The sequence below is a fragment of the Somniosus microcephalus genome, chromosome 25, assembly GCF_052327205.1.
Source record: "Somniosus microcephalus isolate GS21.2 chromosome 25, FLI_Smic_1.0, whole genome shotgun sequence".
Lineage (NCBI taxonomy): Eukaryota > Metazoa > Chordata > Chondrichthyes > Squaliformes > Somniosidae > Somniosus > Somniosus microcephalus.
Genome location: NC_141011.1, coordinates 42,590,707 through 42,602,856, shown reverse-complemented (window position 1 = coordinate 42,602,856; position 12,150 = coordinate 42,590,707). Strand labels below are relative to the sequence as shown.

The 12,150-nt window shown below is 45.7% G+C and overlaps 1 protein-coding gene across 3 annotated transcripts in view; it reads left to right on the top strand.

Annotated features, from left to right (window-relative positions):
* Positions 1-12,150, top strand: part of prdm16 (PR domain containing 16) — a 963,872-nt gene that overhangs the window by 316,348 nt on the left and 635,374 nt on the right. For all 3 annotated transcript variants that reach the window (XM_085967282.1, XM_085967281.1, XM_085967280.1), the window contains exon 2: positions 20-369. In XM_085967282.1, coding sequence (XP_085823408.1) covers positions 20-369 — 350 coding nt within the window. The remainder of the gene's footprint in view (positions 1-19; positions 370-12,150) is intronic.

The following is a 12,150-nucleotide window of genomic DNA, read 5'->3' as shown; positions in this document are numbered from 1 at the left end:
TTTTTTACCCCATGTTCAGGTGACAGTGAGGTGGTAGATAACATGTATGAGACAGATCCTGAGCCACCAGCTGGGGAGAGCGGAGAAGAAGAGACAGAAGACAGCATCATGTCCCCGATCCCCGTGGGCCCACCATCCCCACTTCCCACCAGCAATGAATTCACACCCAAGGAAGGGTCCCCATACGAAGCCCCTGTCTACATTCCTGAAGACATTCCAATCCCGCCCGACTTCGAGCTGAGAGAGTCTTCAATCCCCGGAGCAGGATTAGGGATTTGGGCCAAGAAGAAGAATGAAGTAGGAGAGAAATTCGGTCCCTATGCAGGAGTTCAGAGGGTGACGCTGAAGGATCCAAACTTCGGATGGGAGGTCAGTCATGTAATTATTGATTTATTATTGTTCCTGATTGATTGGGCTCAGGGGTGCTACATGATTCTGATTTATGACATTTTTACCCTGGCAGTTTGCCACTGGCTGCATCCCTGCCATATTCCCACTGGTGCCAGCCTTCAGTATATATGATGTAAACTCTACACTTCTGAAGGGGCCCCAGTCCTCAATTTCCCTGGCTCCTATGATACAAAAGGCCTATGTCTGGGCCAGAGGTGCATGGCAAGGTAAAACGGACAGCGCGGTGCTTACAGATCACCACTTCAGTGCTGCTCTCCCGCTGCCTCATCAATAATATAAAACTCCATTACTGCACCTAATGGATCCTATAGGATTGGTGCGGAGAGGGAAAATGCAAGCGGAGTGCTTGCTTAAGTATGATCTTGCGCTTCTTTGAGGGCTGAGAGTAGGTCAGAGGCCTGTCCTCAGAGCCACAAATGGTGCGTCAGACAAGTACAGCAGACAAAGGAGATGGGGAGAAAGTATCTCAAAAACAATGAGTCCCATCCATCCCTCAAAAAAACTCTTTGATGAAAATATTACAGGATCCAAAAGAAATGCACAGGGTATATTTTTATTCTGTCTTTTATTGGATGTTTAAGGTTGCTTTTAATATCTCAAAGTTTTTTCCAAAGGCATTTCACAGCTCTCCCCATTTGTGTTGGAGCAGCTGTGAAAATTCAGATCGTACCTGTGTTATTATAACTATGTTTTGCTGCATCACTTGGCTAACGGCTAACGTGTTTGAAGGTAAAGTCTCTGACCAGCACTGTGTCAGCTGTCTGTGTTGTGCTTGTTTTTAATCAGGAGGAAAAAGTGTTTCATACCAGCTTCATACAAATAGGATGTGACTGTTTTGGAAGTGAGTTTCCAGTGTGGTTAGTCCAGTGCATGACCAGGTAACCAGATATTAGTATACCTGCTAATCCCTGGGCATTCCTTACAGTTAATTGGAGGATATGCTTCTTTATAATGGCAAGAGTCATGCCATGTACTGAACAATGTATTAGTTAGCTGGTAAGGTACAGCAGTGCATTTTTACTGTTATATCTCCATAATAAGGCCACAATGTATAATTGCTCTGAGGTCAATTAGCAGCTAATTGCTTGTAGGCGTATCCAGGGGTCAATCAGCAGTCAAAAGAAACCAGCAGGAAATAACTGGCTTTATTTTTACAGTGCAGCACAGAACTTTACGTGTGACAGAAGTGTGACACACCTGCCACAAAGCGTTTATATGTACTAACAGATCTCCATGGCACTGCTCATAGTGAGTTGAAGGATATGCTGTCTTGTAACAATAGGGCTCTTAGCAACAAAGTGTGACAGTGAAAGTATTACAGGAAATAAGTGTGACACTTACAGAATGTGCATGCTATATGCAAGGTTCATAATACATTATAGATATGCAGTGCTGGTATGTGACTTTGAAGGCATGCGACCTACCGAGCCAATGTATATAATATAATAAATGGAGTGCCAGTGTGAGTGAAGCAGTTCTCAGATCCTGATCTAGTCCTTGTTTTAATCTGACTGAAGCAATTTCATGTTCCTAATCCCCTATTAACCTTATTGAAGAGTCACCAGGATTTAAATCTATTCCTTGTTATAACCTGATCAAAGAGACTCCAGGATCCTGATCCAAACCTTGTTTTAATTTCACAGAAGACAACTCCAGGATCCTGACCTAGTCCTCATTTAATTATGACTGAGTCGACTCCAGGATCCTGATCCAATCCATGTTTTAAGGCTGTTGCTTGTTTCTGTTGATGATGTAATCATATTGTTTGACATTTGTCGTTATGACAGCACAATTTCCCTTTTTAGAGAAACAATGGCCCAATAAAATGGAATTGAATGAATGATTTTGTGTCTGTGCTCTGCTGCACAATACCAGAATTGTTTTCAAAGCAACTGGAAGAATGACCATTGCAAGACTGTCCAATAAAAGTGATAGAACACGGCTGAAGGTCGTGTGACCATTTTCTTTTCAAACTTTGATCATTCACTTCTGACAGAAGATCAGTGCTGTGCTATCACTTGTGTGATCTCGGATTAATCCTTCTGTAACAAAAACAAAATTGCATTGAGAACTCAGTCCACCTTCAACCCAATTAAAATGGCGAACCCAATGGCAAGCAGCAGCTCTGACAGCGGTGAACTTTTATCATGGCTGCTACTTTGACCGGGAGATGAGGAACAAAACCACCTCATGACGTAGCATTACCTGCCTCTGAAGGCATCTATGTTGCCCCGTTTATACAGAGCCCCCTTGATGGCAGGTCTACCTCTACAGATGCCGTCGTAATATTAGTGGAGTAATGTGTAGTTCACAGCTCTATATATGTTACTGTCAGTGTTACTCAGTCCTCGGTATCTGTTATTCTCTGTATAACTCACTCCAGGGTATCCATTACTGTTTTTCTAACGATCCTGGACATGTTTTTTTCTTCGTGTCTGTTATTTGAAGCCCACTTTATCCATGGCTGCTTTTAGGACCTGAAAATCTTTGATCCTGGGCACTGTCAGAAGGGTGCAATTCAGCTCCTTTATAGCGGAATTTGTTACCAATGGGGGCAGGGTCCTATGTGCACCTGCTGCCAACGGCACACTATGAATGTAAAAAGGCCTTGGCATTAGGTCTGGAACCGTTGGGGGAGGGGAGGCTCACTGCCTTCAGGCACAGGAAGCTCCGAGGATTAATTTAGACCCATTCTACCAAGACAGACAATTCAATCTATTGGATGCATAGCTTCAGGCCCTATCCATTCTCTGTCTATTCTTCTCCGACATAAATGTGTTGCACTAGAAATCACCTATTTAAAAACCATTAAGTGGCTCTTATTGCAACATAATATTACACTCACATTACTCAAAAGCCATTTAAATGAGGCTGTCTCTCTCTCTATAAGTTCAGGTGAGGCTGCAGAACAATGTCAGCTCTGTAGCTAATTAATTGGATATATGTTGGTTTGAATTAAAAATCCTGACTTACATTCTCGTGCACGTGTCTTAAGGGCCATTCAACAACATGAATTTTTCGCTTGCAAGTCAAAAGAAAAATCCAATTTATACTTCTGATAACAACAAAGAAGTGTTACCTAGATTGAAGAAGGGTTAGAAGTAGTGTACCCCAGGGGTCAGTGCTGGGCCCACTTCTGTTCTCTGTATATATGGACGATTTGGACTTGGGCAGATGGAGCACATTCTCAAAACTTGCTGATAGCCTAAAAGTGGACGTTTGGCAAACAGTGAGGAGGACTGTAAAAGGCTTCAAGAATAGGCAGGCAGATTAGTGGAATAGGGGTAAATGCAATTTAATGTGGATGAATGTGAGGTAATAGATTTTGAAAGGATAAACAAGGAAAATGGGAAGATGCTAAAGGGCGTGGGTAAACAGAGAAATTTAGGGGGAAAAATTCGGTTGATTTGTGCCTCCCATTAGCACCGTAAGAGGGTGCTAATGGAGCGCAAAGCAACTAGCGCCCAGGCGCGGCACTGCTAATGCCTCCCGCAAAATTCAGCGGGAGGTTATCGGCGGCAATAACTGTTAGCGCCCCACGGCGCTGCACCTCCGGTGATGACGTCACCGATGTGCGCAACGCCCCAGCCGCGATCTTCGGTAGCGCCCCCTGACTTACCGCCAGGTGCTATGTCCAACAGGGACAAGGGGGCCTACCTGCGGCCAGGATGGCACAAATTAAAGGGGAGGTATCGGGCGGCCATTTTTGTTGCTGGTCGCCTGCCAGCATCTGCCCCCGTTGCTGTCCCCATCCTCCTGTGAAGCCCCCCCTGCGGGGTGCTGGCTGCACTGTGATCCAGCTGGACCCCGGGTGTCCTAGGCCCCTCCTTTTTAATAAGGGGCGGAAGGCCTGCAGTGCCGCAGCACGACGTGCCGCAGAGCGTGGTGCTGCGGCACATAGCGCCGCGATATTCACTCGCAGCGCCCCAAGAGGGAGGCGGGGCGTTACTGGAAGCGCCTCACCGCCCTCTTGGGGCGCTACCAGTGAATTTTGGGCGTGGGGCACTAATTTTTCCGGGGCACTTTGGGTGCAAAGTTGGCGCCCCAAAGGGGGCGCGACCCAATTTTTCCCCCTTAGACTTCAAATGCATAATTCTCTGACAGTGTGAGTGCAAGTAGGTAAAGTTTTAAAGAAGGTTAATGGCACCTTGGATTTTAAAACTAGGGGCACAGAGTACAAGAGTAAAATAAATGCTAAATTTCTATGAAACATTGCTTCAGTCCATCATAGATTCACCAGGGATGGGAAACTATAGTTATGAGAGAGAGAGACTTTAGATACTGGGACTCTTTTTACTGGACCAGAGAAGTCTAAGAGGAGATTTAATAGAGGCCTTTAAAATTAGGAAAGGCTTTTGATAGTGTGAATAGGGAAAGACTATTTCCTTTGGTTGGAGAGCCAGTTTCATATGGGCATCAAAACAAAATTGTCCCTAAGCGAGTGGGGAGAGTTTAGGAGAAATTACTTTGAGGGTTGTTGGAGCATGGAATGCTTTGCCACAGGGAATGGTTGATTAGGAGACCATTGCATCTTTTCAAGGACAATTAGAAATATATTTGAAGCATGGAAGAAACAGGGCTATGGAATAGAGCGGATCAGTGGGATTGGTTTTGGATTACTCTAACAAAGAGCCGGCACCAACACAATTAGCCAAATGGCCCCTTTTTGTGCTGTAAACTCCAATGGTTCTGTGGCATCATTGCTGAGTATCAGCATTAGGATTGGTGCCATTTTTTTCTAGGTCCAAAACTGGACAGATGCAAAGGGTAGCTGGTGGGAATGCGACGTGAGTTTTGAATTTGACTTATCCTGATGAAAGTACACTGAGAACTTGAATAACTCATTTTAATAATTAACATCCTCACAAGATAGGAGTAAGTGAGAAGAACCAGCTTTCTGTTTTCAGAAACAGACTTTTGGTGTTTGGTTTACATTTTAGAAAATTTCAGACCCCCATTGATAAACTGGACCATCAGGGTATTATCAGACAGGCACAACCCCTGTAGTCCTCAGGTGAACACAAACAAAGTGAGTTGGCCTGATGTCACCAAGGCAAGGTTACCCTGGGTAACAGAGATGATGCCTCCTTCTCTCCCCTCCTCCTCTTCCTCCAGTGGCTAACAAGACAACACCAGGCCTTTAATGTAAAACAGGTATTTCTGTTCCATAACAGCTCCATTAGCAATGTCAGAGTGTGTCAGGAAACTGATACATTGTGATATAGAAATCGCATAAAAATTTATTTGCCCATCATTTTAAGTAATGATAAAGAATGATAATGCAGACCACTGGTTCAAGATGAGAATTGGAATCCTGCAGTAGTACCCGCGTGCTTTTTTTACTTCTGTGTATAGACAGGGCTTCACTTGTGGCAGGGCATTAAACCATGGCCTCAGAGGTATAAGAAAGTAAAGGTTATACCAAAGACTAATCCAGAAAACTACTTCAAATTAAACTGCGATGAAAGGACGAAGGGGTAAGAGAATTTAGGACCAATGTCAGGAAGTTCTTCTTCACATAAAGAGTCATCACTGCATTCGTCTGCCCAAGTTCTTCCACCCATTCACTTTGCTGGATGGAAGATTGTAGGCAGGCAAACGCAAAGGCAGAAACCCCTGCCTGAAGCGGAAGGGATCTGTCGGTGGAGTGGTGCAGGCACAGTCTCGAATCATTCGAGTAAGTTGGATGCTATGATGTGGGTCTTTTTTCTGCTTGAGTAAATTGGGCCAAATGGGACTCCCTCATCCATATTTATCTGACCTGCACAACAAATTGGGGACTGCCTGTATTATAAGACCAGCCTGTGTCCCTCTGGAGGAGCTCTGGGACAAATATAATTAAACAGATCCACTACTAACCTCAGGAAATGGTGGAGGGGTGGAACTGGGTGCACTATCCCTCAATCCGACTGTCTTCTTAAGCAACTACTTGCCCTACAAGTGATTCAGAGCACATGGGAACTTAACAAAATAGGTTGCTTCTTTTGCTTTTTCTAAATTACAGAGTTGGAAGCTATCAGCAGCAATTCATTTGTGTAAAACCACATTCACCTGAACCTGCCCCATTGCCCAGCGTATAACTGACCAGCAAGCTTCCAGATTTGATCACTGATCTACATCTGCACTGAGCAGATGAAGCACTGGTAGGGTCATAAGAATTCTCCTCATGTTCCAGGGGTAAGAAGGGAGGAAATAAAGTCAGCCAGAGTTCCTGCTCCTGCTCACTATTCTCTGATTCCTTTTTAAAAATTCATTCGCGGGATATGGGCGTGCTGACAAGGCCAGCATTAATTGCCCATTGCTAGTTGCCTAGGTGGTGGTAGGACTTCTTATTGTTTGTAGTGATTTGATACAATTGAGTGGCTTGCTAGACCACTTCAGAGGACAGTTAAGAGTCAACCACGTTGGTGTGGGACTGGAGTCACATATAAACCAGACCAGGGATAAAGATGGCTGGTTTCCTTCCCTAAGGGACATTAATGAACCAGTTCGGTTTTTCCAACAGTCCGACAGCTTCATGGTCACTTATACTGATGTTCGCTTTTTATTTCCAGATTTAAAAACTGAATTGAAATTCTCAACCTGCCATGGTGTGATTTGAACTCATGTTCTCTGGAATATTAGCCCAGTAACATAACCACTACACTACCATACCCCATTCATACTGCGAAGTGTGTCCCCAAGGCCCGAGTCAGGCTCTACTGTGGCCAACACGCACTCTCTACGGTCATTCATGATGAATGACCTCTTTGGTCGGCCAACTGCAACCATATGCATTTATTTAATGCCCTTAATGAAAATCAAAACTCCGAGGAGACTCATAAATGGAAATAGATTGGGGCACTGAGTCAGAGTAGGAGAAATTAGGAGTGCTGACCGAACATTTGGTCAACATGGTGGAGTTTGAGAAGATTTTTAAAGGTGGAGCGAATAAAATTGATGGATGCGGGGGTTTAGGGTGAGAGCTCTGGAGAGGAAAGCCAGATTCGGATGACTGGATGGGTGTTGGAGGGGATAGGAGGCTGGAGGTGCATGGGTGGGGCCATGGAAGGATTGGTAGACAAGTTTGAGGGGTTTCAGTGGTCATTCTGCAGGGACGAGTCTGAATGGTAAGTGTATGTGGAGCCATACCCAAATATGAGCCAGCGCCTTCCGGGGAGGAAGGGAAGAAGTTGCAGAGGAGAAAAAAAGAAACAGAGTCTCTGCAGAGGTGTTTGGATGCACAGCCACTGTGAGACTCTTCTGTGGTCTGTACTTTCTATCAGACACTACTGTTTACTGACAGCATATTGAGAGGCAGGCTGATAAAAGTCTGACTCTATCTTCAGACTTTCAGGACACCTCTGTGACATATAATACAATAAAAGATAATCTACAAATTTAAGTTGAAGGACACCTTGGAGCGAGGGAACAAGGTCCAGATTCTCTATTGAAAAGGGATGCTAATATTGATTTTCTCTTGCCTTTGATAGCTTTGTGTTGAAAGATTTGGACTCAGGATGAAGCAGCCACACCTCAGAGCAGTGCAACTATTCCACTGATTCCCATGACTAATCATTCGACCTTCACTTCCTCACCAAAGCCGAGGTTCAGCTCAAACCTGCTCCTAGTATGTTGGCATGTATCTACGTTCCCTGCTATTGGGCGATGCCTGATTCAGAGGTTATCACAAGAAGATACTGGTGTTGTCTTGTTGGCAGACAAGGCCACCACAGAGACAGTTACCTTACCCTAAAAGTGAGCTGTGAAAAAACAGATAAAATTCATAATGTATATTAATGTAAAACCAATTTAAATCTGTGGAGTTAACGAGCAACTGAGAGCTCCCCCCAGTGGCTTATTAGTAAATCCACTGCTTGGTGTGATACTGAGCCAAACAGACCAGGAAGACCCCAGGTTTGATCCCCAGTTTCTGTTTAGTTAGCCGATCTCAGCTAAGATGGCTCCAGGGTCGCTACAATAACTTTAAGGTTCTCTAGGCAAAGGGGGATGGAAAAGAAATTGGCCAGGATTCCCTGCTCCTGATCGCTATCCAGCACCCCCTGCTGGACAGTCCATGCCTACAGAAATCAGGCAAGGTGAGGATCGGGCTTAGCCCTGATAGGGGTCCTGTACCTCAACAAAATGGCCATGCCCCATTGTGTGAGCCAAGACAGCGTATTGGCAGGCTGTTTGACTGTAGAGGGCATCACAGCAAAGCTTGATCCTGTCTTCACCCATGGTCCACAAGAGGTACATTTTCCAGCAAGAGTCACTGGGTAAAGGTCAGGAGCAGGAAGCCCATCTGATTTATTGTTTCATTAACCCAGGGATGCTCAAGCCAATTGTGGAAACTTCACTGTTTCCCTATCTGAGATCGGGGGGGGAGGAGAGGGGGAGGTGACAGGGAAGGGGGCAGGGGAAGGGAAATACAGCAGCCAATTTGCCTACAGCAAGCTCCCACAAACAGCAATGAGATAAGTGACCAGATAATCTGTTTTAGTGATGTTGGTTAAGGGATAAATATTGGACCAGGTACTGGGGAGAACTCGCCTGCTCTTCTTTGAATAGTGCCTGAGAGGGCAGACGGGGCCTCGGTTTAAAGTTTCATCTGAAAGACGGCAACTCCGACAGTGCAGTATGGGTTAATGTCTACATCAAAATAGCAAAAGGAGTCTCACATAAATATTTTATAAAGTGTGTTAACAGAAGCATCTAGACCCCCCTCAGTTGTTTTTGCTTTCAATGATCCTGATTGTGTAATGAGCTGCAACTTAATCCCAGCTTCTCCGTATCTTTATTTAAGAGTTTGCCAAGTTTCATCTGCATAGGTAATTTGTTTCAGCTGCTGCTTAGAGACACACATTCAAACACACAGACACACACTCACAGGGTTTAACCCCTTCAACATGTCGGTCCGATTCCTCACCTCCTCTCCTGGTTCTTTCTGGGGTATGTTTCCACAGATGCTAGCCACTTGCTGGAATATCAAGAGGTCTTCATTTGTGGGCCTGGTCAGTGAGTGTCGGCAGAGTATTCAATGACGAGGGCTGAGGGTGGGCGGGGTGTTACACCAGCCCCCTTCCCAATGCCCACACTCTTGTGCGTTCACGTGATATTGATCACTGACCCAGGGACCAATTGGAGCAACCCAACTGACTGACATCAGCTAAGTCAACACAGGCCAGAAACCTTTTTCGTCTGTGTGGCTCAGTTCTATACTGGACTGTGTGTTTAGCAACTGACCCATCGGGGGAGCCCAGAGCTTGCTTTGCTTTGATATTTTCCCGCAGTGCATTCCACAATGAATATGCAATGAGCCCAACAAAACGGTGAAATATTTAGCCTTGAGACTGTACATCCTCCTCAATCGTGGGACAAACTGCAGTCCACTGAATCCATATTGTTTATCTTTGCTTATCTGTCTTCTGATTTCTTTTTAACCACCCACGTTGACTGAAAGACTGATAGTGCTGGCCAGGCAGTTATCAGTGGATGAGCTTTGACTGGGGCCATCAGTTTATTGAGTTGCTGTCCTTGTTTATCAAGAACCATGAAGCAGGCAGGTGTAAGACCTTCCTGACGTGAGAAGAACAAGAAAAGTGATCGATATGACAGGTCTTTAAGGTTCACAAAACCAGCACAAAGCTCTTTAACAGGTGAAAGCTGAACTAACAGAGTGGAAAGGTACCAGAGACAATAGCACCATCACTCCGAGCAACCCCAGTCTTATTTAATTCCACCTCCTCCACTAGAATCATAGAATCTTACAGCACAGAAGGAGGCCATTCAGCCCATTGTGCCTGTGCCGACTCTGTGAAAGAGCGCTCCAATTAGTCCCACTTCCTTTTTTTTGCCATAGCCCTGCAAATGTTTCCTTTTCTAGTATATATCCAAATCTCTTTTGAAAGTTACTATTAAATCCTCTTCCACCAACACTTCAGGCAATGCATTCCAGATCATAACAACTCACTGCATAAAAAAAAATTCTCCTCATCTCCCCACTGTTTTGTCCCCCAATTATCTTAAATCTGTGTCTTCTGGTTACCAGCCCTCCTGCCAGTGGAAACAGTTTTTCCCGAAAACACTACTTTCATTTTGTGATCTTGAGTTTTCTAATTAAGGTTGCCTTTTACATATCTGTTGGTGAGGGCAAACTTTTCCCTTTTTTTTCTGACTGCTTTTTCTTAGGAGTGCTGAAGCCAATTGAAGCACCTCAACCACAGCTCAGATCAGCTAACTCAAGCCCGCAATTGAAGCTACAGCCTACAGCTGTGGTGGAACAGATGCAAAACCGGGTGACGGCCATTGAGAAAATGGTGCATTCTGTTAGTGAAAAGCTGCTTTGATACTGGGATTAGTGGGGTGCTGGGATTGCCCAGTTGCAGAGCATGATTTGACCAACTTGATGGGAGTAGGAGTGTTTGAATTTGATATTTGTCCGACTTGGCAAGAAGGAAACCCGAGCTGGGAACTAGGGAGTGCCAACATACCTGGTCCAAAAGCCGAGCCGGGAACCGCACAGACCTGCAGGCCGAACCTGGAGGCCGAAGATGAGTGACAGAGGTTCCTGGGAGCAGAATGGAGGCGGTCCTCCAAAGCTACATTGGACACCTCAAAATGATTGCAGGGTCATGACCAATGTACCCTCTAATTTTTTTTTGGCCCACGTGACCCCTTTAATGGGCTGCGCGGGCCATTCAAATTTCCACACATGCAAGATTTTTCTAATTAAAAGCCATCTCACCAGCTGCCCGGGACCTGCAGAGCGCTGTGCGGCCACGCAACTTAAAGGGAACGTTGGTCATGACCCCACTCCCCCCCACCCCCGCACTGGTTCCGCCAATGGGACCGTCAGCTCTTGAAGCATAGGACTTGCGTAGCCAGCGGCACGCCTAAAGTAAATTAAGGTCACTAAAGTCGGCCACAGGTGAGATCCAGTAAAACCATGGTGAGCCAGCTTTAGTGAATCTGGGTCCCAGCACCCCAATAAACCCAATATACACAGCTAAAACTTATCAGTGTCTTACACAGTGTTCAGTGACAGATCACACATGCCTGTTGTAGAGCATTACTGTAGTGTATGTGCCTTTAAGTCAGAACTACTTTTACAGCTCCTGTATACTGTAGTACCGGCAGTGACCACACCTGTATATAAGCTTTGCGCATGCCTCTGTACCCCCAGTCTTGAGACTACCCTCCTCCAGTAAAGACCTGTTTATTGTTAATGTACAGCATCTGTGTGATTATTTAATAACAGCATATCCACTGAACCACGGATCCAACAGTGGTGACGAGTGTCGATTCGAATCTACCTGCAACATAAAAAAATATATTATAGATATATATATAGTCGAGGCCAGGAACACGGGCGTCGACCACGAGCAACCGCCCAGCAGTCAGGCAGAGATTGAACTTCGCAGGGGAGGCTGTGGAGAGCCGGGCTTGGTTCCCCAGCCACGACGAGCAGCAAGAGACCGACGACAGGTCCAGCGCAGACCCTTCCCGAGCAGCGGCGGCTGGAGCCGACCGACGGCGGAGAGAAAGCCGAGCAGCGTTGACGGGGTAAGACAGAGGGTGAAGAGCACAGGGCGCAGCCGGGGGTTGAACACCGAGCGGCGTCGAGAAAAAGAAAACAAACCGGAGAGAGAGAGGGTAGAGAAACAGCCGGGTTCTAGACTGAGCGGCGTTGAAAAATATAAAAAGAAGAACGCGCAGAGCACAACCAGGGCTCACGGGCTGAACAGGGTCCGCGGGGCG